Source organism: Ambystoma mexicanum, chromosome 12 (assembly GCF_040938575.1).
Source record: "Ambystoma mexicanum isolate Mex_15411 chromosome 12, UKY_AmexF1_1, whole genome shotgun sequence".
NCBI lineage: Eukaryota > Metazoa > Chordata > Amphibia > Caudata > Ambystomatidae > Ambystoma > Ambystoma mexicanum.
In genome coordinates, this window is record NC_090936.1 from 279824334 (window position 1) to 279851525 (window position 27192).

Below are 27192 nucleotides of genomic sequence, written 5' to 3' on the forward strand. Positions count from 1 at the left end.
TTCTGGAGATCATAACCAACGGCTACTGTCTTCCTTTTCGGGAGAGGCCTCCCGACAATCCACCTGGGAACCTCTCTTTGAAGAGTCCGGATCCGCTCCTTGGGCAGGAAATTCAAGCCCTGCTGGAGAAAGGCGCCATAGAACTGGTGCCTGTAGCGGAGAGGAACAAGGGATGGTATTCCCCTTATTTTTTGATTTCGGAGAAAGACAGGGGATTGAGACCCATCATGGACTTGCGCGGTTTGAACAAACTCCTCAGGAAGGACAAGTTCAAGATGGTTACTCTCTCTCAAGTTCTCCAGGCCCTTCAACTTCAGGACTGGTTGGTGCTCTCGACCTCAAGGATGCTTACTTCCATGTGCCGATCCATCCCAAGCACAAGAAGTACCTGAGGTTCGTGGTTGGCGACTCACACTTTCAGTTTCGGGTCCTGCCGTTCGGATTGACCTCCGCCCGAGGGTTTTCACCAAGCTCATGGTGGTGGTGGCAGCGCATCTCACGAAAGGGGGGATTCACGTCTACCCCTACCTGGACGATTGGTTGATCAGGGGGAGCTCTCCCGAGCAAGTCCTGGATCATCTGTCCGTCACCTGCCACTCCCTTCACAAGCTGGGCTTCTCCCTCAATTTAAAGAAGTCCCATTTGACACCAACGCAGCGGCTCCAGTACATCGGAGCAGTGCTTGACACATCCCTGGGGCAGTGTTTTCCTCCCCAGGTGAGGGCTCTTCACATTCAGCAGATGGTGCACAAGTTTCAACTTGCCCAGAATCTCCCAGCGTCCGAGTTCTTGAGACTGCTCGGCCTCATGGCATCCTGCATTCTTCTGGTGCCAGCGGCTCGTCTGCGGATGAGATCTTGGCAGTGGGCACTCAAGCTCCAGTGGACTCAGTACTCCGGCAGGCTGTCGGACCCTGTTCAGGTGCCGCCCTCGGTCGCCCAGGACCTTCTGTGGTGGGCCGTCTAAGGCAATCTGATGAAGGGGCCCCATTTTGGCTGCCCTGGCCGGAGGTGACGATCATGACGGACGCATCCCTCACAGGATGGGGAGCTCATGCCAACGAGTTGACAGTCCACGGTCGTTGGTCTCCGTCGGAGTCCAGACTCCATATCAATCTGTTGGAGCTGAGGGCCGTCAGGCTAGCCCTGAAGGCTTTTCTGCCGACTGTGCGAGGAAAGAGTGTCCTGATTCTAACGGACAACATGGTGGCCATGCACTACCTCAACAAAAAGGGGGGGCAGGGTCACTTCCTCTGTGCAGGGAGGCGATGCAGCTCGAGTTCTGGGCCATCCAGCAGGAAGTTTTGATCTCGGCTGTTCATCTGGCCGGAGACGACAACGAGACGGCGGACGCTCTGAGCAGGCATGTCTGGGGATGCTTGTGATCTCGTGCAGAAGGGATGTGACCTAGCAGTTCAGGCTGGTCTGCCCCTTTTGGGGTGGGATCATGCCTAATTTGCATATGTTCTTTCCCCTTCTGTAATGGCTTGTCAGGCAAAGAACAATGGTCTGGTGGGTTGCCCAGAGCAATGTCCGAGGTTAAAGGAATGGTTCAGTCAAACATTTTTATTGCCCCTACGGGTCCGCCATGTGTTTTTAAGCCTAAGTCGCTCGATTTTAGAAAAATGTCCTATGGACCTTACCCGAGTTTTCACCATTAAACGCACGCGAAAACAGGCACCAGAGAGCTGCCATTTTGTGATAACCCTATCATTCCCCCATCGCCCTGGCTGACCTGCTTTTGCGGCACTAAATCATATCCCCCGCCCCTGAGCCTGACATTATCAAAACATTCATATTCCCCACCTCTCTCCGAGACGTTTCTGTGCTGCGTAGGCAAACGCGCCCAGTCGTCTTCTACGCGACTTCACACAGAACCCGGAAACCAACACAGATCAGCTCACAACACAGTGTGCCACAATTCGGAATATGAAACTGTACTTTAAAATCAAACAGCAACATGGTAAATTTGGTAAAGTACATTTATTTGACATTAAATGTTTATAGAATATTCTGCAATTGCCATATGAACTCCGAAAGTCATTTATTTTCTTTTATCTCTATCCGCAAATCCTTAAAATTTTATTGTGAGTCATGCGCTGTTCCTTTATGGCACACAGGGTGTTGGTTTTCGTTCAAAGAGGCACTTTTGTCGCACGTTGAACCGCAAGGCTGTTCCATCAAGTAGGCACTAGGCCAGTGTAAAGGTTGATGTGTTGCTTCTAGCTGCTAGTACCGCATAAGGGCATATGGGCCCTTGGCGATCGTCCCATAAGATCATCAGAATGGTGCAGTTGTTTACATTAAGCTGCAGCTGGCGGCTGAAGAAACCGTCTGCCGGTGTCTGAAACTGGTGACAGTGGCAAAATGGGAGTATATACCTATTTTGAAAACATAAAATGTATAATTAGTCTCGCCAGCCGATCTTTATTAATATTATTCAGTTTATTTATTACGGCCGAGCTGAAACTATTTGCTTTCAAGTATAGTGCAATGGAGTATGTTCGGCTCTAAAATCAATGCGAAAACTAACTAAATAAATCGAGGTTGGTACACAATGAGAAACGACTTTTTGTCTACATGCGTGTGGAATGTGGACCTGCATGCCCATGTGCCGCTACAAGGACGATCCCACAAACCTTTTCAAAGCTCTTCATTCATTCATTTATTCATGCATCCATTCATTAATTCTTCATTCCGGTATAAAAGCGTCTAAAAAGTTACTTACATTATATTTGCGATTTCAGTTGTGTCTCTGCGTAATGCAGTCCGTAAATCCCACTGTGCTCTTGACGATTTTTCGTATACTGAACTAACATGAAACTCGGTCTAGTTTAAGAATGTTCTGCCTTATCGTCTCAAACGTTATTGCACCCCCCAAGCTCCCCTTCAAATGAAGTTCTTCCTGCATGGTCCCTGTCTCTCAAGGTCAAAAAACAATAGAACCTTATACTGCCAGTGCGAGTTGTGGGCCTCTTCAGGGCGCGAGCTGAAAATCAAAGCCGCTGACCTTCACTAGAAATTAGCATACATTCTTTCTTTGCAACATCCCGTAGAAAAGCCATCTGTGAGAACTTGAAGTTTCAAATCCATCTATGTAGTGCGCCTAAATGTGCAAATGCGAACTGGCTTCTCTCCCATCTGCAACGGCTCGCTTGGCACGTTCTAAGGCCCCAATTTTGTCCTCGTTGTCTGCGAGCTTTGAAGCCCCAAAGAACCATAACTATTGAGACTTTTAATTTTTTGGGGAAGGTCAGGTGAAAGTATAAAGTACCCGAGCAGTTGATTTGAAAGTGAGATTTATTGTTTGTTTGTTTTATTATTTGCAATACGCAAGCCTCCCCTCGGTTAACAGTGCCCAGCATTTATAAGAGATCGCGAAAATTAGTTACATCAACAAAAATATATACATACACATATAGACAAGGTCAGCAATGTGAGGTGAATAGAGAGAGAATTCAAAGATGGCACCCAGGATGGTGAAGGTAGGGGTTAGGGTTAGCGTACTTTGTATGCACACTGTACAATAAAATCTATTTACAAAAAGACAATTGTAATACAATTATTTAAACCGGGATTTGTACTTCACAACCAGCTCTCCTTTGGGTGGACATGGCACAGTGGCAATGTTGGGTGGCAATGGATCAGTGCTCTGCACAGAAACGTTCAAAATTCCATGTCTGTGCTTCTCTAATACAGCAACAATAAGGCTTTTGACAAAGTCGAACTCCATTTCCTCATAGACTGGTTTGATCACCCATTGCTTACTTCTTTTTGAAAAGGCCTTCGTGTAGAGAGGCATCCTTACATTACCCTTAGTCCTAGATTGTTCACGGCCGAGATTCTCGTTATGGGCCAAGACGGCAAGTAGAGTCCTATGTCTCATGCCCTGTATGCTGAAATGCAAGCGCTTTGGCCTGTACTTTAGGCACATATTGTGGAACACCTCCAAACCTCCTGTGTGACAGAATTCTGTCAGTCCCCTCAAATCTCTTGATAGAGTTTTATCGAAAACAATCTTCTCAATGGCTTTGTGTGTCGGTGAAGATGGATTCAACCACTTCTTCTTCCGTGCCTCCACTGGGGATAAAGGGCCATGTTCACATTGGTGGAAATGTAGGTTTTCTGACAAGTGGTGCACGTTGGTACAGTGGTGCATCAGTGACCACCATTTTTCGAATAGTATTTCCACTGACCCTTCACAAGTTTTGGAGCTCCACCAAAGATGGTTGCTGATAGACTGGGACCACTCTGAAATACTTTCCAAACCTTTTTTTTTTCCCTGCAGCCGAGATTTTCTTATTGATTGATTTAGCAAGATGCCATACGTCAAATTGATGTTTAATTTGTGGGAACTGCTCTCTCATTGTCTTGGCAATTGAAACGTGTCTGTCCGTGGCTATGAGGTCGATGTGCATTCCCCTCGATTGTAGATATTCCACTGATTTTATAAATCCTAGTTTCTCCATGGCCACTGAGGATGTACATTGTGTTAGCTGCATGACCACCGAACTCACAATTTTCTTACTATCCATGTCCTAAAAGTGGTAGGTGCAGTACTTGGCAGAAAATCCAGGGCTGTCGCACTGTCCATCGCCAGCTAGCCTGAATCGTTTGCCTTTGAATGTACTTGCTAGAGAGAATTGTTCAATTTTCCAAGCATCACTAAAGGCCGGAAACAGATAATCATGTTGGTATTTGTAGTACTGCGTTTTTTAAATTTAATGGAGTCCCACAAACTGAAAGAAAGACTCTAACTTTCTAAAACTGGAGCAACTAAAAAGTGATGCAGCTGCACACAGTAGATTGCCTGCTGGCAGTTTCCCCTGTATCGGTTGTGCAGACCATGAGAACGTATGATGTAATCTACAGGCTGCATGTATTGTGACGTTACTGCCTTGTTTTTGATGAGTCACATGAATCAATGGCTTCCCACATACTTTCCCTCTGATGGAATGCCCACATTTCAGCATACTTATAATATCCATCAAACAACTGTCGAATACTATGTATTTGCCTTCTTTCATTAGACTGTCATCCTGCGTCAAAGTTGATTCGGCCTGTGACGTTGAGGACATATCACCACATTTGAAAGAAATATCACTGCTATCAAGTTCTGATGTGTCGGTGAATGCTGCTGCTGGTTCATTCTCTGTCATTTCAACCATTTCAACATCTGCTACCTCAACATTGATGGGAGAACACAACAATGTCGACAGCTTTTTTGGCAGCAATTTTTTGGCAGTGTAGATTGTGTGAATTGATCTGCGACTACTTCAGAGCTATCTTCAATACTTCCAGTATCATGTTGTTGCGGCGGTGCGGTCGTACTGTAGCAATGGTTCAATAAATCTTTGCTGGATTCTCTGGACGCATTCATTTCATGTTCTGGCCATTGGACATGAGCATCCCGAGTCTCAACACGCCGCGTCTGAATTAATAGTTCCTCCATAGCCTCCATAGTGTAAATGGTCTGGCAAGCAACATCTCTCATTCGCTTCACTGTCTGTGTATGTATAGTTTGTAGACCCGCGGTTAACTAGAGGACAGATTGGAAAAGGGATGTTCAGTTTAAACACAAGATAAAGTATAGTACAATTGACTTGGAAAAAAAATAAAATAGTCCCCAGCACAAAATAATTTCTAAAGTTTTTTTTTTTTTTAAATATTTTTTATTTTCAAAATAAAACAATACAAACCAAACTTGCAGCATTATACAATACAACCGTAAACATCAATTAATCCCATGTTACTGCACTTCAACCCCCCCCCCCCCCCCAAGAGCCTATCAACCTTACAGTTCTGTGTACACTTGGTGTGGCCGGGCGTCGCCTCCCTCAGAAGCAGCAGGGTCCATTTCCGTGCCAAACAGTCCCGTGATTAACATCCTCCAAGCCGCTAGGTTGCCCACATCTTCTTCCCCACAATTGCCACACGCTTCCTGCCATGCCACTGTTTCAGCCTCCGCCCACTTCTGCAGGTCCTGCCACCATATCTCTATTCTTGGCCCATGGCGTTGCTTCCAACTCATGGCTATCCTTCTCTTAGCAAGCACATACGCCAGGTCTCTGTTTCCTGAGATGTTTGGTGTTCCGTGGTCTGGGGAACCCTCCCAGGAGGCAGGCCCAGGCCGTGTCAATGCCTAGCAGGACCCCCTTATCTGCTAATTTCTGTATCACTTCCCCCCAAAAGCCTTCAATCACTGGGCAGGACCAGAACATATGTGTCATGTCTGCGTCTTCTTCATCGCATTTCGGGCATGCTTGTCTACCTGCGTTCGCAAACTTGGCTATTTTCTTCGGGGTCATATATGCTCTGTGCGTGATGTATAGCTGTATTTGCTGCAATCTAGCATTCCTGGACACTTTCTTATGGTATCCCATGGCCCGTTCCCACATCCCATCAGTCATCTGTGCCCCCACTTCCGCTTCCCAGTCCAGCCTCAGATCCATCAAATCCTTCCCCACCCGGGTCATCACCACCTCATATAATCTAGAGATCTCATGCCCGCCCTCTGATATATCATATATCGTTCCCATCAGTGCGTCTGGATCTTCCGCCAGCACCGTCTCCGGCCAAGTCTTACGGATGATCTGTACCAGCCTTAGGTACGTAACATATTGGCCCCCGTGCAGCCCTGTTTCTTCTCCCAGGTCTACGAATTCCCTAATGGCCCCATCCTGCCATATGTCTCCCAATGTGGCCAGCCCAACCGATTCCCAGTATGTCCTGATAATTTTCCTAAGCTGGCTGTCCCCCATAGTTAAGGCGACCAGTGGCACCTGTGGGGAACACGGGCACGGGCTCTCAATCAACTGGCACGCTCTGCGCCAAATTCTCCACCCAAGCAGCAACATACTTGGGCGTCCATGCAAGTCCGATCTAGGGACCCAGACGATCTCTTTTAGGTAAAACGGGGCGCAGTCCCGCCCAACCAGCCTAGACTCAGGAGTTTCCTCATCAGAGAGCCATTTAGTCACGTATTGCAACTGGCTGGCCACATAAGAGGCCTCAAAGTTCGGCAGCTTGATGCCTCCCCTATCGTGGAAATTTTGCAGTTTCCACAGGGCCACCCTGTTGCGGATGCCGTGCCACAGGAAGTCCCTGCATACACTATCAAGTTTGACAAAGAACTTCCTGGGTTTCAGGTATGGTATGTTACTGAAAAAGTGCAAAAGCCTGGGCAGGACCACCATTTTAAGCATCGCCCCCCTGCCCACCATTGCCAACGGCAGCTTCTCCCAAAACTGCATACTCTCGCGGATTTTCTTCACAGCCGCCTCGGTATTGTGCAAGTGTTCTTCCTTCACAGTATGATATACATCAATTCCGAGGTAGCGAAAAGACTCAGTTGCCCAGGGCACGGGCAACACCGGCAATCGTTCCAGAGGGACTCCAGCGAAGCTCCCCAGCGGGAACATGCTCGATTTACCGGGATTAACCGCTATGCCGGACAGCTCTGCATACTTTTCCATGACCTCTAAAATGTACTGGAGGTTTTCCTCCGGATACTTCAGGTACAATAACAGATCATCAGCATATAGGGATATCAAATGGTTCTCTCCTCCCACCTCGATGCCAACCAAGTCATACTGTTGTCTGAGGTACACCGCTAGGGGCTCTAGGGCCAATATGTACAACATCGGAGACCAGGGGCATCCCTGTCTGGTGCCTCTACTAAGTCGCCACCTTTTGGATATCACAGATCCCGTGCGCACCCTGGCCAGTGGCTCGCTGTACAGCAGTTTCGCCCACCCCACGTAGCCAGGCCCAAACCCGTACCCCTCCAAGGCCGCCAGCAACCACGGCCACCTCACTGAATCAAATGCCTTAACTGCATCTAGGAACACTACCACCATCTCTTCATCACTTCTGTTCCCCTCCTCAATCACCCGGTGGAGTCGCCTGTGATTATGAGTTATGTTTCTATTGGGGACATAGCCTGTCTGATCCGGGTGTATCAGTTTACTGATGACCCTTCGTAGCCTATTGGCCAGGACCGCCGTTAGGATCTTGCTGTCCTGGTTTAGCATCGACAGCGGCCTATACGATCCACAGCTTTGTCTCGGTTTATTAGGCTTGGGGAGCGGCACTATCAGCGATTCTCTGAGCGTTTTCGGTAACCGACCCTTCTCGAAAGATTCGTTGAACATCTCTAGCATCGGGGGGGAGTATCTCTGCCCTATACACTTTATAAAACTCACTCGGGAGTCCGTCTGTGCCCGGGGTCTTACAGGTGGGCAATCTTTTCACTACCTCCTCCAGTTCCTCCAGAGTAATAGGTGTGTCCAGCTCCTCCCTTTCTTCATCACTAATCCTGGGCAGCTCTATGTCTTCCAATGTGTTTCTGATCTCTGCCTGATTTCCTCCCCCTTTGTCCTCATACAGTGCTCTATAATAATCAAGGAAGGCTGCATTAACTCCTTCTTGGGTGTCTACCTCCTCCCCGTCCTCTCTAACTATCATCCTGATCGGGGGCCTAGGGGTTTCTCTCTTATATAGCCATGCCAATAGGCGGCCAGTTTTGTCTCCACCCGCATGCTGCCTCTCAACATATTTTCTATAGTTAAGGTTACAGAGCCTCTCCCAAAGCTCCGAACACCGCTGCTGCAGCTCAAGTACTAAATCTGCGTCCCCTCCTGCCTTGCTGCATTCGCACTCCAGTTGTCTCTCCGCCTTCTCTAGCTCTATCAGAACCCCACCCTGCAAGCCCCTTGACTTGGAAATGGCGTCCCCTCGCAACACAACCTTGAATGCCTCCCAAAGTGTAACAGCCGAATCTACACTGCCCGTGTTAACCTCAAAGTACCGCTGGATCGCCTCCCTGATGTCCTCCCTGAAGACCGAGTCCCTAAGCGCCTCCGCACGGAGGCGCCATGTAGGTATCCGCGCACGAGGGCGGCCATACTGCCAGGTCAACACCAAGGGCGAGTGGTCCGACAGGGCCCTCGCTCTATATTCAATTTGAGTGGTCGCCATCACCACCTCTGACGTGTCAAAGAAGTAATCCAATCTCGTGTGTAGGTGCTGTGGGGCAGAGTAGTGAGAATACTGCGATGTATCAGGGTATTTCAGTCCCCAAACATCTGCCAGCCCAAAGTCGCCCAGCAATGTCTGTAATACTCTGGCCGCCGGGGTAGGCCGATCAATCCTATCGTCGGACCTATCCGCCCTTGGGTCGAGAACACAGTTAAAGTCCCCTCCCCAAATGATCGCTCCCCCGACACATGCGCCCAGACGGGTGCATAGGGTCCTGAAGTATGCAGCAGCATTCTGGTTGGGAGCGTATGTGTTAATAATGCAAACCTCTCTGTCCTCTACCAGGGCTCTGAGCATGACCAGCCTGCCCTCCGTGTCCACCTCCTCCCGCGTGACTCTGAGCAGAACGTGCGGTGCTACCCAGATTAGCACTCCCCTGGCATAAGCAGAGTACGGGGAGCCCACCACCGTGCCACTCCACTTTTTCCCAACCAGTTCCAGCTTGTGCCGGGTCAGGTGTGTTTCTTGCAGTAGTGCAATGTCAATCCTCTGTCTTTTGAGGTACAACATGACTTTGTTCCTTTTTAAATAACTATTAAGTCCCCTGACATTCCAGGTGATAATCTTAAGGTCTCCCATGGCAAGTGCGTTTCTCCCTGCCTCCCATGTAGCGATCCCCAGCTGCCCACGTGACACAGATAGCGTCTCGGTCCAGTAACTCCTCATATAAGCTCAAACTCCCTTTAACTATACACACAACAAAACCCCAACTTCCCTCCCCTCCCCCCACCCATACCTTCCCCAACATCACACACCCCAACTGCTGCCCAGCTCCAGCCTCAGAGCTCAGGCACCCCCACATCTAGCTCCGCAAGCACCGGTCGGTGCACGGAGCCCAGTAGGGTGAGGTCACCCTAATGGCCACCCAACTAAAACTATTGTGGGGTAAAGAGTATCGCCCTGTAAGGCTCCCGGTCAAATAAACATTAATCACAGTGTCTTGACAAATAGTGCAATCACCTGACCTTCTTTACCGAAGGTGTCATACCGACTATATTCAAGTCCCACGAACCACGCCATCTTGCGATGCCATTTTACGCTTCCCGTATCTCTTCCGAGCCCTTTCTGGGCCGAACTTCTGATTCCTTAGGGCATCCTTGCGCATCGAGCCATGCCATGGCATCCTCCGGGGTCTCAAAAAACAAAGTTTTATGTGCATGAATGACCTTCAATTTTGCAGGATAAAGTAACATGTATTTGTGGCCCGCTTCTCTCAGCCTCCGCTTTACAGACCCAAAATTCATGCGACTACGCTGTACAGTCAAAGTATAATCTGGATAAGCCGTGATGTTTGCCGCTCCTCTCGTGATCGTCCCTCCTTTACGGAAGTATTCCAGTATCCTCTCCCGGTCGCGGTAGTTGAGGATTTTGGCGATCATAGGCCTAGGCGGGTTCCCCGGAGGCGGCCTCCTCGTCAGGGCTCTGTGTGCTCTTTCTACTGCAAATCCTTGAGATAGGGCCCCTCCAGGTATCTCTTGTAAGAACATGGATTCGATGAAATCCGTAGGGTCACGGCCCTCCATCCCCTCCGGTAGGCCCACGATGCGGATGTTGTTGCAACGGGCTCGTCCCTCTGCCTCCTCCGCTCTGCTCTCCAGGTTGCCCACCCTTTGTGTCAGGGCGTGCAAATCGGCCTTATGGGTGGCGCAATCTGCTGTATTCGGGCCAACTTCTTTTTCGAGGAACTCTGTGCGCTCCGCCAGGGCCCTGACATCCTGTCGTAGCAGATTAACGTCCTCTTGGACCTCTCCAACCTCGCAGTCCAGCGCAGTTTTTAGTTCAGTGATGGCCAGTTCCAGCTTTGATTCCCAGGCCGCCCTCAGATCCGCAATCGCCGCCAGGATTTCTTGGTTGGTGCACGAAGACGTCGCGCTACTCGCAGCCAGCGCATCCTTACTCTTGGTTGTGTCCTGGCTCGGGGACGTCCTAGTGAAGTCGTCTTAGGTAGGCTGTTTCACCTTCGGTCGCACTGGCCTGCTCGACATGGCTCAGGGAATCAACCGGCTGCTCAAGTAGCAAGTGTGTGTACAGTGCGTGGCCAACACCTTCACACACCAGCCTGTGTATCGTCGGTGGTCAGTGGTCCGTTGTACCGCACATATTTGCCCGGATCGTTGTAGGATCTCGGGAGCTCCCCCAGAACGCGTCCTCCTACATGGCTCTCGTAGCCACGCCCCAAATAATTTCTAAAGTTATGAACTGTTTGTAACAAACCTTATTTTGGTTTCTTTTCTTTACAACTTTTTTGACTCGACCTTCAACATCTGCACGCTGTTGCTCTGATAAGTATCCGCATGTCTCCCCTTCCTCTTGCGCTGCAACGACTATATTTTCTGTATCCGCATAGACAGCACGGAATGAGGCTCCATCGACTCCCTGAAACATAGTATTTTCATTACTGTGTATCAAAATATTGTTAGCATAAAACGCACGTGAGGACGAACACACATGTACATCTCAATAGCCAAACACGATTTAAACATTCAAACGATAAGTATTCGAGCTCTGATGATCTACTTCGATGGAGATGTCAGTATACCTACCTCTGGCTCTACATGGACTGTCACGAATGATTGTATTGAAGAGGAGGCATCAGCAACTCCCTGAAACGCAGTACTTGCGTTAGTATGGTTTTCAATATCGTAAACATAACACACACTTGGGGTCAACGGCACAGGTACATATAAAGAGATAACCACAAATGTTGCATTATATAAAAGAATCGAGGAATATTTAAAAATGATCAGATTTAATCGACTTATTTCTCCGATTTCTTTACATCTGCATCATCTAACTGGGATCTTGTGATTGTAGTGAAAGCTCCTTCATCTCCCTGAAACACAGTACTTGCGTTAATAGGGAAGAAAGTATAGCAAATGGAATCACGTTATATGATCACGCTCGATGGAGCTGTCAGTATCCATACCTCATACTGCTGAAGAATATCTAGGGCTGTTGTCAATGTGGTGTGCACTTCCAAAAGCTGTTGCACCGATTCGTATCCGCATGGTCCCGCTTCCACCGGAATTACTTGAATGTCAGGCTCTGCATCAAGTGCGTGGGTTGACGATTCAACAACAGCCTAAAACATAGTATTTGCATTAGTAAGGATTACAATATTGAAAACACAACACACGCTTAGGGTTGACCGCACAGGTACATATCAACGGCTAACCACAAATGAAACATGGTGTAGAACAATCAAACGACAAGTGTTCCAGTCCTGATGATCACGGTCATTTGAGCTGTCAGTATCCATACCTCGGGCTGCTGAAGAACATCTAGGGCTGTTGTCAATGTGGTGGACACTTCAGCATCTCCCTGAAAGACAGTACTTGCATTAGTATGGATAACACTAATTATAACTGAAAACAAACACCAGGGGAAGACAACTAAGGTGTATATCAATTGGAAAGCACTAACCAAACAATTGGTAAAATAATCACACGATACATACAAACTATTACATGACATGCATAAAACAAGTCTGTAGCGGAATAGCCAAGTATGATTACCTGATACGCGCTAGAAGTGGTTGATAACTGCGAGCACGTGACGGAAGTAGAATGTTCTTGCTTCAGATTCAAGGGATAGTCAAGAAGTTGTAAAGGTAAATTATTGTTTGATAATGAAATGCCAATATTTAAAATTGCCATGTAAGGAGACAGAATACTTGAGTAATGCGCAATATAGCACAGTTCCCTGTGCCCATATATAGATTTCGTTTGTGGGTTATGAAATCTAAAAATAATAGATTGATAAATGTCATTATTCAAAAAGCTATACACTCATATCAATGTTGAAAGTATTACAAATTGGAAACAACACCTAAAATATCAATGAATCCATTTGGCTACCTACACACTACTGCAAGGCCTAAAGCTAAAAACGGACACTTGACTCACCAGTGGCGGATTGTGGATGAATAGAGTGGGAATAGCGTTTGCAAGCAATTTTCGTGTTTGTTCTTCTTTGTTACCCAAGATGTGGTGTACATGTTCGAGGGAAAGTGCCAGCGGCAGATGCGGTATCGATCACCCCTCTTGTCCTCAAAGACTTGTTGGACTCTACTTTCCAGCTCATCCAGTGGATATCCTCAATGTCTGACCCATTCTCGTATTCGATCAACAGTTTTCAGGAATACATGCATTGTAGTGCCTTCAGATTTAGCATGGGTCTTCGAAGGGCAACCGCTAATCGAACAGGCAGGCATTTTAATATCAAAATGATTATAAAACCTTGATGAATAAAAATGTCATAAAAAAGTAAATGAACCATACCATGCACAATGCAAGGTTTGTTTTGGTCGCCGGACCTATACCAGTTCATCATGTGCGACTTAGTATTTGCATAAGCTACAGAAATTTCTGTTTTGTCTTGCACGAAAAGGAACCATGCTTACATTATAGACTGGACCCCCGAAGGATGCAATTCGATGACAATTGACACAGATGAAAATAAATAGATCTATTGATAGCATAACAATTGAAACTCAAGTCAATAGCAATGAGACCAATGACCATAGCTCTATTGGGTACTGTAATAGCAAATCGATTGAAATGTAAAAATGACCGAAATATGACTAGGATACATGGCCTTACCTTGACCAACAAACAGTTGGATTCATCAGGCCGAGCAATATGTTGCAGGAGAAACAGGTAGATGGCCACAGGTAGCACACTGACGAGTTTGCTCGAAGCGGTCACAGATAGCACGGCGACGAGCAGATTAGCATAGATCTCAGTGCTTCTCAGGTAGAAGGTTCAGGAGTTGACTGGCAAAGCACAAAGATGTTCTCATGAGACATATCAAGTGGTTTATAAAGTATTAGAAACAGGGGTGTGCTTGTGAATGAATGACGTGTGTATGTCGTGGTATTATGTTTATTGCAGGGGGGCGGCCTGCCTCAGGGGAGGCCTGCCTCAGGGGAGGCCTGCCTGGAGACAAGGGGTCTGATGAGGCCATTTGAGCGATGGCCCCTGGGCGTGGGATACCTTTTGAAGTGTACATGCTGTTTGGCACCTTGGCCATTTGCGCCCGTCACAGCCCCCCATGCCAGCGCTCATCCCCGGGTGCGAACCGCCTTTGATAGAGGGGGTGGGATGCCTGGGGCGTGCATATAAGGCACAGGAAGAAGACTGCTGAATGGAGACACACTTATGTGGATTGCAGGGGGGCGGCCTGCCTCAGGGGAGGCCTGCCTGGAGACACGGGGTCTGAGGAGGCCATGTGAGCGATGGCCCCTGGGCATGGGATACCTTTTGAAGTGTACATGCTGTTTGGCACCTTGGCCGTTTGCGCCCGTCCCTTGCCCTTATGTGATGTTAAAAGACACGGAGCATCCATTTTTGTACCTCTTTTCCACTCCATTTTGGTGACCAGGCCTCACTGCGATAGTACAGCGTGCAGAGCACATGGCCCACAGCCTCGTTCCCACTCTGACTGGAAAACTCCAGAGGTATTTGCAACAGCTAATAAATGTAACACATCACTCGCTGAGATCACATTCCTGCATGTGAACCGGCTTGAACCATGCACATGGCTCGTTCATCTCCACAAACGTGTCCTTGCCCACGCACCCTCGCCAGTGGAAAGTAACTGCCATTCTGACCCTGTGTCCCTGCAAGGTATTCTCTTCATGTGCCAGACCACTGACCACGCCATGATGGCCACCTAGCAGATCCCCAACTAACATTAGACCCCTACTGCAGTATATCGTTGCCTATCAATAACAAATGCCACATATCGGAGATTCTTGTGAGCACAAACCCACACTTCAAACACTGTATTACTGTGGTCAAGACCCTTCACCTAAGGCCTGTATAATCCAATGTTCATTGATAGTATTGATATATGTGTGACTTTCATAGAGACATAACCGACTGAAAGACTTTGAACAAGTGTTATTTAGTGCATGCATTATTGATAATATATTTGGTTAGCTTAGATAGTGACCACCCCGCTTCACAGCGACCTGAACTTCACCCATTCCGAGCACAGGTGTCTGACATCCATCCTTGAATGGAGACACACTTGATTGATTTAAAAAATCGAAACAACCGTTGTTAAAATATATGTGGTGTTTTATTTTGTAGCTTATTTTGATGACACAAAAATACAAAAAAAGTTTACACATTGTACAGTTCAGGTTGCAGCACAGCGAGAGAAAATCCCCTGTACTGACCGCTGTCACTCGGGAATGTTTCTCTTATGGCACGAACGGCACAGGCGGGTATCACTCTTCGAACGTGGTGTCCAAGCCTCCCGTGAAGCCACCATGTAAAGGAACGATAGGCCACCAGCCTGTACCACCTGTGAAAAGGAATGAAACAAACTGTTTTTAAATGACCAAGATAATTTTAATAAACATTTGTTGTCAATGACAATTCTTGTAACTAATGGCATTCTGCTCGGACAAATGCTATCTAGACACTGCACACTATTAAACGACTTTCATGCGTTACAATGATATGTATATGTCATTTTGGATATAGTAGAAGACCATGAAATAGGAGTGGCATTACAAGCAGAGTATACTTACTCGTTACTCAGATTACGAGGACGAACAGTTGCGCGAAGTTCGTGCATAAGCACCATCATTATCCTCAACACGGACCGTGTGAGGCAGGCTGCCCTGAAGTCTGGCAGCTCGGTGATGCATTGCGGTTGTGGCTTGCCTTCCGAAATGTAGGCCACGCATCCCGAGTTTTCACAGCAGCAGCAGTTCTCCTCCTCGGTCGGCATTAGCTCGCACCGATTGCATGTGCACCAGGTGGAAACACCGTCCATGCGACTAGGTCCAGTTTCTTCATCCGTTGATTCGTCCTGCCAACTGCTGTTCGAACCCCCATTGTTTTCGCACGTTTCCCTTTCCAGTAGTTCCTCCTCGGTATACTCGGGCTCGTACATGTAGGGCATTATTGGATCCATTGTGTGTTGCACAAACTAAAATAATTGATAGCGGTGGTACTGGTATCTGTCCACACGATCTACAAGCAACGAAGGTAGCTGACCAGAGCACAGAAACGAGTCACAGAATACTCAAAGTAACACAGAGAGAGGAATGGAATCGAAAATCTGCTGCTGTGTGTTGTGAAACGGTCTGTTTATACTTATTGAGGAAAGAGGCGTCCTGCCATTTCCATGGCGACACGTCATTAGCTGAACCGCAGCGAATGTTGACACAAGACGTGCTTTGGTGTTGTGAAATGGGCGGTACGCGTCTGCTGATGACAGGCTCAGGGGCGGGGGATATGATTTAGTGCCACAAAAGCAGGTCAGCCAGGGCGATGGGGGAAATGATAGGGTTATCACAAAATGGCAGCTCCCTGGTGCCTGTTTTCGCGTGCGTTTAATGGACGAAAACTCGAGTAAGGTCCATAGGAAATTTTTCTAAAATCGAGCGATTTAGGCTTAAAAACACATGGCCGACCCGTAGGGGCAATAAAAAATTTGGACCGAACCATTCCTTTAAGATGAATTCTAAACCTTCCAGTCATCACCTCTTTGGTTTTGGTATTAACACACACCTACGTCACTTGAGGTTTTTAACGTGATTTTATTTATAGGAATACAGTATCTGTATAAGGAAAATCACTAGTAACTAACCCATTTGTCATTGGTTCCAACAACTATGAAAAGGGACAACAATATATATGGATAGATTCTCCTTGAATCCCAGACCACAGGGAGCAAGTTCTCTTTTTCTACTCTCTGCCGAAAAACCTCAAAAGAAATCCACTATAGAATGATTTTAGTCATTCACAGTCTGGGATGTTCTTGTCCGATACATTTATTTACATGTATATAATAGCTGTCATTAGGATCTTGATCCATGGTTTGCATGTTGCTGATGTCTAGATCTGAAGCATTAAGGTCTTCTGCTGTTCTCTGGTTGGCTTGGAGGAAAGTTACTCTAGCCCTAGTCTGGTGAATGTCTCTAATGCCCACCTTCCCCTTCTGGCTACTCGACTCGTGCCTCTGCCATGATCCTGTTCCCTGTGGACCCACATCTGTTCTCCTCCACTAATATGCTATCCCTTATTTTGAAGAATTCCTATTACCTCCTCATTGCCTCAACATGTGCTTGTGCGTGTCCACTACTCCACTCTGCAGGCATGTAGCTTACCTGCATTACCATATCTATATTTCGAGGGGATTGGGTCCTCCGACATATTCCATATCTATGACATGTAATGCTGTGCTGCTTTGGAAAATCTTCGGCGCCTGCGTCGATGACGTCGATACGCCGCCCTCGAGGACTTCCTCCGACGGCTGACGTCACTGGATGTTATAAGTAGAACGCACGACGCCCGTAGCCTCAGTTCCGTATTTTCCGCAAACGTGTTTGCTTCTGAGATCTTGGCGCGCCTCGACTCTTTGGAGTTTTTGTTCTTTCTCGGTTCTTCGAACCTGTTCATATTGTGAAGTATATTCTTCGTGAAGATGTCTACCTCATCTACTACCCCGCATCCGGGCTTTAAGAAGTGCAGGGACTGTGGGTCCAAGATGTCGGTGACGGACTCGCACGACGCCTGCCTCTGGTGCCTCGGGGAGGCCCATGACACGGATGACTGTGTCGACTGCCAGTCACTCACGTGCAAAGCCTTGCGGGAGCACCAGAAGTTGTTATCGGTAGGTAAGGTGTCCAAGCCACGGAAGTCGAGGTCTGCGGGGCTTTCGACGGATGATTCGAGGGGCGACTCTCCGCGTCATCGTCGGAAGTCCAGTGGGTCTCGGTACCGGAGTCGGTCCCGCCACTCCTCTGCCTCTTCGAGGCACTCCTGGAAGCACAGTCATCGGTCGCCTTCCCCGTCCTCATCCGAGGACTCTGCCCATCGGCGGGTCGCTTACCCCACCAAGCATGCGACGCCGGAGGAATGGGCTTCCTTCGGGAAGAAAATGTTGGCGATTCTCGAATCGCAGTGCACTGGTCCGTCCGTGCCTCCGAGTGGGGTCGGTCGTGATCGGTCAAGAGACACCGCTCGCACGCCCTCGAGCTCGGGTGGTCGGCACGATTCGCGGGAGAGGTCCCGCTCGGACAAGGGGAATCGTTCTCGTCATGCCCGTTCCAGGTCCCGGTCCTCGACGCGCTCAAGACCGTGTGCACCTGTGGTGTCTTCGAGGAAGACGTCGACGCCGGTGGCACCGAGGTCGTCGACGAACTCTTTCGCGGCCCCCCCTCAGAAGAAGATGATGCCGGCGCTGCGTTCGGCGTCGACGCCTTTTGAGGATGTTTCGACGGGGGTTTCCCAGGGCTCGGTGGAACCACCTACAATGGCTCTGGCAAAGGTCAAGCATGGCTTTGTTCCACATTCTGTGCCTTCTTACCCGCCAGCTTGAGTTTATTTCAGAGGTGGATGAGGGCTCTGATGATGGCATGGTTCCGGATACGGTGCCGGACGAGATTCTCTCGGGCCATAGCCAAATTGACCTACGGCAGTCCCTGCACGATGCCAGTGAGCTGGACACCTCTCCGGAGGTGGAGTTTTGTAGGCCTGAGCCTGGCACTCATGCCGACTCCTCGTACCGGCGCCTTATGTCCAGGGCCACCGAGTACTTGGGATGGTCTGCTCCCCCAGGGGATTTTCTTCAGGATGACCTTACGGATATCCTCGACCAAGGTCCACCAACTGACCCGGTACTGCTGTTGCATATGGCTCTACAGAGCAGGGTGGCGGCGGCTTGGACTGCTCCAGAGAGTCTCGCGGCAGTGGGCAAGTCTTTGCCACGAAAATACCGCCCAGCCAGTAGCGACCCCTGCTACTTGACCAAGCACCCCACTCCGGAGAGTTTGGTGTTGCAGGCGGCTACGGCCCCGGCAAAGCAGGCGTCGTAACCTACCATCCCTCCTGATAGGGACGACAAGCGTTTTGACGGCTGGGCGAAGAAAGTGTTTTCTCCAGGGGGTATGGCGCTTCAGGTGGCCAAATCAGTTTGTGCCTTGTCACGTTTCACGCACACTCTGTGGAACTGTGTTTCCTTAGCGGCTGAACATATTCCAGAAGGGGACGAACGGGATGGTTTCCTTGCCATGTTCAGGGTGGCAAGGATGCCATGTGTGAGGCCGTTCAGTCGGGTTTGGACATGGCAGATCGCGTCAGCCGGTCCATGGCGGTGAGCACCGTGATACGCAGGTTTCCGTGGTTGCGGAAGTCGGAAGTCGGGGTTTGCTCCTGATGTGCAGGCCCGGCTCCTCAACATGCCCTTTGACGGGGAACTTCTTTTTGGCAGCAGGGCTGACGAGAGCCTTGAGAGGTTGCAGACCTCCAAAGCTGCAGCAAAGTCGTTGGGCGCTGCAGTTCGCCAACCTCCGCCTTTTCATCCTAGGGGACAGCAATGGAGGGGAGGTTCCTTTCGTTATTACTCATCCTTTGGTAAAGCGAGAGGAGCTGCCAGTCTAAGGGGTCACCGTAGGAGTGCCAGAGGTGGAAAACAAGGTACTCGAGCGGCCAAGGCTGCTCGGGCTGTTGCCTCTTTGCCCTCAGGCAACGCCACAGCCGCTTCAGCTCAGTCATGAGGCCATGTCCCATGGTTCGCCAGTTGGGGGAAGGCTGGCGCAGCATCTTGCAGAGTGGTGCGCCATTACTTCAGATGTGTGGGTTCTGGAGATCATAACCCACGGCTACTGTCTTCCTTTCCGGCAGAGGCCTCTAGACAATCCACCGGGGAATCTCTCTTTGAAGAGTCCGGATCCACTCCTTGTGTAGGAAATTCAATCCCTGCTGGAGAAAGGCGCCATAGAACTGGTGCCTGTAGCGGAGAGGAACAAGGGATGGTATTCCCCTTATTTTTTGATTTCCAAGAAAGACAGGGGATTGAGACCCATCATGGAATTGCGCGGTTTGAACAAACTCCTCAGGAAGGACAAGTTCAAGATGGTTACTCTCTCTCAAGTCCTCCAGGCCCTTCAACTTCAGGACTGGTTGGTGTCTCTCGACCTCAAGGACGCTTATTTTCATGTGCCGATACAGCCAAAGCACAAGAAGTACCTGAGGTTCACGGTTGGCGACTCGCACTTTCAGTTTTGGGTCCTGCCGTTCGGATTGACCTCCGCCCTGAGGTTCTTCACCAAGCTCATGGTAGTGGTGGCAGCGCACCTCAGGAAATGGGGGATTCACGTCTACCCCTACCTGGACGATTGGTTGATCAGGGCGCGCTCTCCCGAGCAAGTCCTGAATCATCTGTCGCTCCCTCCAGAAGCTGGGCGTCTCCCTCAACTTAAAGAAGTCCCATTTGACACCAACTCAGAGGCTCCAGTACATCGGAGCAGTGCTCGACACACCCCTGGGGCAGTGTTGTCCTCCCCAGGTGAGGGCTCATCACATTCAGCAGATGGTGCACAAGTTTCAGCTTGCCCAAAGTCTCCCAGCGTTCGAGTTCTTGAGATTGCTCGGCCTCATGGCATCCTGCATTCTTCTAGTGCCAGAGGCCAGGTTGTGCATGAGATCTTTGCAATGGGCACTCGAGCTCCAGTGGTCTCAGTCCTCCGGCAGGATGTCGGACCTTGTTCAGGTGCCGTCCTCGGTCGCCCAGGACCTTCTGTGTGGTGGGCCGTCGAAGACAATCTGATGAAGGGGGCTCCATTTTGGCTACCCTGGCCGGAGGTGACGATCGTGATGGACGCATCCCTCAGGGGATGGGGAGCTCATGCCAACGAGTTGACAGTCAGCGGTCGTTGGTCTCCGTCGGGTCCAGACTCCATATCAATCTGTTGGAGCTGAGGGCAGTCAGGCTAGCCCTGAAGGCTTTTCTGCCAACTGTGAGAGGGAAGAATGTCCTGATCCTGACGGACAACACGGTGGCCATGCACTACCTCAACAAAAGGGGGGGGGCAGGGTCACTTCCTCTGTGCAGGGAGGCGATGCAGCTCTGGTTCTGGGCAATCCAGAAGGAAGATTCAATCTCCGCAGTTCATCTGGCCGGAGACGAAAACAAGACGGCGGACGCTCTGAGCAGACAGAGCACGATCTCTCACGAGTGGGAGTTGGCTCAGGAGATTCTCCTGGAGATCTTGGCCATTTGGGTGACCCCTCAAGTGGATCTCTTCGCCTCCAGTGTCAACCGGAAGTGCGAGAGGTTCTGCTTGTGGGAATTTCCTCCAAAAGGAGCCTTAGGAGACGCGTTCGTGGTGGAGTGGTCATTCCCACTGCTGTACGCGTTTCCTCCAATCCCCGTCATCCCGCAAGTACTGCAGAGGTTACGGAGGTTCAGTTCCCGGATGATCCTCATTGCTCCGGCGTGGGCCCAGAGGACGTGGTACCCAGACCTTCTCTACTTGTCCATCTGCCCTCCACGTCGTCTTCCCTACCGAGACAATCTGCTCTAACGGGAGGGGGGGGGTCAGGTTCTCCTTCCAGAGGTCAGATCCCTCAACCTTCACGCTTGGCCTATGAAAGGTTGAGGTATAAGGATTGGGACCTCCTGAAGACGTGATGGAGGTGTTGCTCTCGGCCAGACGGCCAGCAACAAAGTCCCTATACCGTTGCCGTTGGCGTAAGTTCTGCGACTGGTGCAGGATTAAGAATGTGGATCCTTTTGCATGTGACATTCCCATGGATCTGTCTTTTTTGCTTTCTTTGGCCCACAGGGGCTTGCAAGTGGGGACCAATAAAGGTTACCTGGCGGCGCTATCCATGTTTTAGCGCTCGTCTGAAGTGTTCCTATTTTAAAATTCCTTCAATTTCTCAGTTTCTGAAAGGGCTCACTAATGTGTTCCCTCCGTCACCTTTCCAGGTGCCCGGTTGGGATTTGAACCTTGTTCTCAAGTTTCTGATGGGTGCTCCGTTTGAGCCTTTGCATTTATGCCCTTTGAGACTGTTAACTCTTAAAACTGTATTTTTTATTGTGGTCACTTCCGCTCGCAGAGTGAGTGAGTTACAGGCACTTGCAGTTAAGCTACCCTTCACTGTGTTTCATAAGGACAGGGTTGTCCTTAGAGTTCGTCCTTCCTTTTTTCCGAAGGTGGTGTCAGAGTTTCTTTTAGGCCAGAAGGTTGTTCTTCCGGTGTTTTATCCTCCTCCACATCCTGGTAAGGAAGAGGAGAGGCTCCATAGGCTTGATCCTAGGAGAGCGTTAAGCTTTTATATTTCACGCATGTCCCGGGTCAGAGTGGACGATCAACTCTTCATTGGTTATGCTGGAAAGCGTTTGGGACAAGCTGTGACGAAACAGACTTTGTCTCGCTGGATTATTTTGGCTATCTCGGAGTGTTACCACTTGGCGGGTAAGGACCCACCGGTCGGTTTACTGGCCCATTCTACCAGGGGTATGGCTGCCTCTACTGCCCTACAGAGGGGTGTTCCTATTCGTAACATCTGTGATGCAGCCACCTGGGCTTCGGTACATACTTTTGTACCTCACTACTCCCTCGATTCCATCCGGGGGCAGGATCTGGCCTTTGACAAGGCGGTCCTTTCCTCCGCAATTTGACTGGGCATTCTAAATTTCAGTTTTCTAAATTCTTTTCCCACCTCCTTGCATTGGTACTGCTTTGGGAGTCTGTCATAGATATGGAATACGTCGGAGGACCCAATCCCCTCGAAGAACAAGTTACTCTCTTACCTGGTAACGTTCTTTCGATGGGATGGTCCGACGACGTATTCCATATCGCTCCCTCCCTGCCTTCCCCGCTACAGAATTTCTTATGCGATTGCAGCTTACGTTTCCGCAAGGCTTTGTGTGTCAGACTGGCAGAAGACTGGTGCCACACGTTCTGGGGAAAAAACTACAACTGAGGTTACAGGCGTCGTGCGTCCTACTTATAACATCCAGTGATGTCGGCCGTCGGAGGAGGTCCTCGAGGGCGGCGTATCGACGTCATCGACGCAGGACGCAGACGATTTTCCGAAGCAGCACAGCTATGGTGATTACATGTCATAGATATGGAATACGTCGTCGGACCATCCCATCGAAAGAACGTTACCAGGTAAGAGAGTAACTTGTTCATTGCTGCCTTTCAAAGCTATTTCTTCTCTGTTTGCTCTAGTAATGACTCTACCACCCCTTAATCACCATCCCCACCAGCTGATTCTTCTCTACTCCTTTATATCTTATTCCTCCTCTAAATGACTTGCCATCTCCATCGGATATTTCTCCTCAACTTCCTTATATCTCACACCATCTCTTGATTATTCTCTTAAGCCTTCGTGTAGTGTCTTACTACATCCTCCTGTAATCCCATTACCTTTCTGCAGTTTCAAACCACCTACTCTCTTTCCAACCACCTTCTGTACTCTACTTCAAATCCCTACCTCTACCCCATCAAACCAACCTCTTCTTCTCTGCTTTCCATCCAACATGCTCTTTCTTCACACCTGTTTCCTCCAGACTCCTGCTCCTGTCTTCCAAGCCCTTATCAGTCACCTGCTCCCCCACCCCCTCAGTGACACCAGTGGTTACTGGATGTGATTTGTCTTACTTGAATGCAGTTATCCAATGCATTGTGAGATTCTCCACTTCCTTCTGTGGCCCATGAACCTAACCATTGTTTGGAAGCACCTCCATCTTGAAATGGTCGTACCACTTACGAGTTGAGAGCTGCATGTAACGACGTACCCGTTTTTTGAGTTTGCGAGTCCAGACGATCTCAAAGATGCTTTTCGGTGCTTGGGTTTATGAACCCCAGACTGGTGCACATTTAATTTGATGATTTCTCCCTATGGGGCATTTTAGTTGTTTTGAGAACGTATTCCTTCCAAGGAGTTTACATATTTCCAGATACCTTAAAGAAACAAAGTTTATGTTGATGCCAAGTGACAAGTCTCTGCTATATGGTTTGAGTTCAGTGAAGTAGACAAATGGAATTCTAATGCACATCGCTCCCAGGTCCTGCATCACTTCGTGGTACCTGGTCCCCATGGTCACCCTAACATGACCTTCAGAGCCATCTATGGATCTTCATCACACTTTGCAGAAGCTGGAATGGGGTGGTGTATATAACACAAAGACGTTCGATTCTTGCGCACTTACCTGAATCAAGTGCATGACTCCTTGTGCTGGTATTATTTCCCATTTGCAACATATATTTCAGTTTCACTGTGTTGTGCATTACCTGTTTACTGAACTACATTGGCAACGTTATTTATATGTTATGATTGTTTCTTTTTCAGGTTGTACTACTAGGAAAATACAATGCACAAGGTCTTGGTACTGATCATGAATTGTTGCTGCGATGCACCAAAGGACTCGAGTATGTGAAAGTTGTGATGCAAAATGGACGAATGATGGGAGCTGTACTGATTGGCGAAACGGATTTGGATGAAACGTTTGAAAACTTGATATTAAATCAGATGGATCTATCCCTGTATGGAGAACACCTTTTGGATCCAAATGTTGACATTGAAGACTATTTTGATTAAAGCAACTGCCCAAAACTGATTTTAGCCACTTTCCAAAGCTGCCTTGTCAAAAAGACAGCAAAAGAACATTAACAAAAAACAATATATCTACATTTGAGCAATGTTGCACTATTTTACATACTGGTTGGGCTACACTGCCAGATGTCAGTTACATGCTTTAGCAACTTTTAGGCAGGAACAGTCCAAAAATTCTGCAGAGCCGGTTTGCGGATAATCGAAGGACAATGGCATACCAGCATCCGTTCAGCTTTCCAAGGTGGAGCCATCAGTCTGCACTCTTGAACAGAAGAAAATTTAGATGTGAGTGGAGAAAAAGTAAGGAAAGTAGGTCAGCTAACCAAGAGACCAGATAAAGCAGTTATGTATTGAATGAACACCCCCACCCACCTCAGCAAATGTAATAAGGAGATATTTGCAGACCAAATTATGACTGTATGCAAAACACCAAAGTGACTGTTTTAGTATGTATAAATGAGCACTGGAATCCTGTTAATAAAAAATGGAAATTAGAATGCCTAATGAATAGCGAATGGAACTAAACCAATAAGCGAACAGTGTAATTAAAGTGGAGTGGTAGCGAGGGCTACCTGGAAAGTCAGCATTTGTAAACGCCTTTAAGAGGAACAGTGATTTTGCGTGTTTCTTGGAAACAACTGGTTTTCCACCCTTCTACTGAAAGTTGTTTTAGTAGGTAGACCATAACAAAAAATGTTAACCACCTTTTTTGTTTTGAAGGAAAGTGAGATTGTAAATGGGATACATGTACCCATAGTTTTACAAAGACGAAATGTCTAGTGAAACACATTTTAAAATGGGGGCGGGGTCCGCTTTGCCTGGAAGGTAATTTTGAACATGAGCTTTTGTATTAAGTATTATATGCCAACTAAAAGGAAATTAGATTTATTTAGCATACAGCCCTATTATTGAGGAAGAAATGCTTTGGAGTTGTGATTGCGCTGTCTTGTATAATAAATGAAAGGTGTATATTAGATGCTATGTTATTGCTGCTAGGCTTCTCCTTGGATTTTAAATGGGGACCTCATGCCTGCTCTATCCACATAGTTTGTCGTTGTTCTGAGGCACAGGAGCTCTTCAGGGTGCTTCATATAGACACCATTGGAGGGCCAGACATTGGCACACTTGCTCTGGTGAAGCAAGCAGCCGTAAGTGCTGTGTTCTATTCTTGTCGCCAATGCTCGCCACTTGCTTCTTTTGCATTTGTTTTTAGTTTGTTAATGTATATTTATTTAAGCAGCTCCAATACTGTAACTATCGCCGATGACTTAATTTTAGGGCCCTCTTATCTGATGCCGTACTCCTTTTTTTTAAAAATATATTATTAGAAGCATAGGAAACTAATACTCTGGCCTAATGTAGCTAACTGCAGTATTCCAGCTTCTAAACACCTAGTCTAGCTATGATAATGTGATGCCCACACTCAAGTAAGGCATTAATAGTCTAGGCAAACGGGTTTAGCCTACAGATCGTCATCATAAAAAAGAAATTCAAATAGTTTACCAAGTTCAGTTCCTTCCAAGTGACCAATGCCTTTGTACTGGTAAGTTTGCTTTGGATATATCAGTCAACCAGTCAGTCTCCGATTTACATCTTTCTCCTGAATCTTTACCATGACTGATTTATATAGTGGCTCAGATGTGGCCAGCTGGTACTCCTCGGTTTCCACCTCTACACAAAAGGTAATTTCAGATGCAAGATCACTTGTAACTGCCCAGCTTGGAACAGTTGCTGCAGAGAGGTAGGCATTAGCAGGACAGCAAATCTAGTGATGTGGCTCAATGACATGTACTACTTAAAAAGAGAACAATTCCAATGTGCGACTAGCGTTGCAGCTGAAATTCTGAATCACAGTATTTTCCAAAATTCTAGCTGGAACTGCCTCAGAGAAATGAATAGTAGCAAAGAACTTTCACACTTGGACAACCATCCCCAGTCTCTTCAGTGGATAGTTTGGCGCTGGGAAACAAGCATCTAGTATCAAAAAGAATGGTTCAGAAGGAGAACATCCACTGTAGGCCCATAAATTGGCCTCCCTCACACAAACAGCCCTTCATTTTGATCATAGTGAGTTCATTGAGAATATTGCTCCCCCCTTCCGGTGTCTCTACTACTTTCAGTGTACAGTAAAGTATGTTTCTCCCTCTCTGACAGTGTCTCCCAACCGTGCTATATATTCCTCTTACAGTATACTGACTGTATCCTGCAGTGGGCTGTACATCTAGCGCTGAAGTTCCATGCCTGGCTCTTTAAGAGGTTGGAATGGAGGAGCATGCCACCACTAGCGCCATAATGTAGAGCAATAAGGCGGGAAACCAATGAGTCCCCAGTCTCCCCTAACTGGTGGTGTTCCGCCCATTTACACAATTGTGTACCACGGCCAAGCTGCCCAAAACCCCCATTTTTGATTCAACATTGTGACCAGACTATCCCCAAAGGATTGCACATTTCATCCACCTTTATTGGGACACGGATGGCCATCAGAAACCAAACTGTGTTTTTTTCAAGTTCATCCTGAAGATGTCTGGACCTATTAGCCAGCACTCAGAAGTTACAAGTGGCGGGGCCTGGAAGAAAGGGTGGAAACCTGGCTCCTACATGAAGATAAACATTCAGCAATAGTTTAATGCACACAAAAATGAAATAGCTGTTACCAACTTTCCTGCACTGACCTGCAAGCCTGTCTGAGGAGCGATTATGAGTGTGCAGAGAGCAAGGATGAATTGAACTAATAACCAGCAGCCACAACTAGTAAAGTATTAGTGAACATAATGGGAGGT

The 27192-nt window shown here is 48.1% G+C and overlaps 1 protein-coding gene across 2 annotated transcripts in view; it reads left to right on the forward strand.

The window, feature by feature from the left end:
• The window catches only part of PYROXD1 (pyridine nucleotide-disulphide oxidoreductase domain 1), a 379583-nt gene extending 354667 nt beyond the window's left edge, over nt 1-24916 (forward strand). For both annotated transcript variants that reach the window (XM_069628426.1, XM_069628427.1), the window contains one exon: nt 24149-24916. In XM_069628426.1, coding sequence (XP_069484527.1) covers nt 24149-24397 — 249 coding nt within the window. In that variant the 3' untranslated portion in view covers nt 24398-24916. The remainder of the gene's footprint in view (nt 1-24148) is intronic.
• Nucleotides 24917-27192: the final 2276 nt, after the last annotated feature.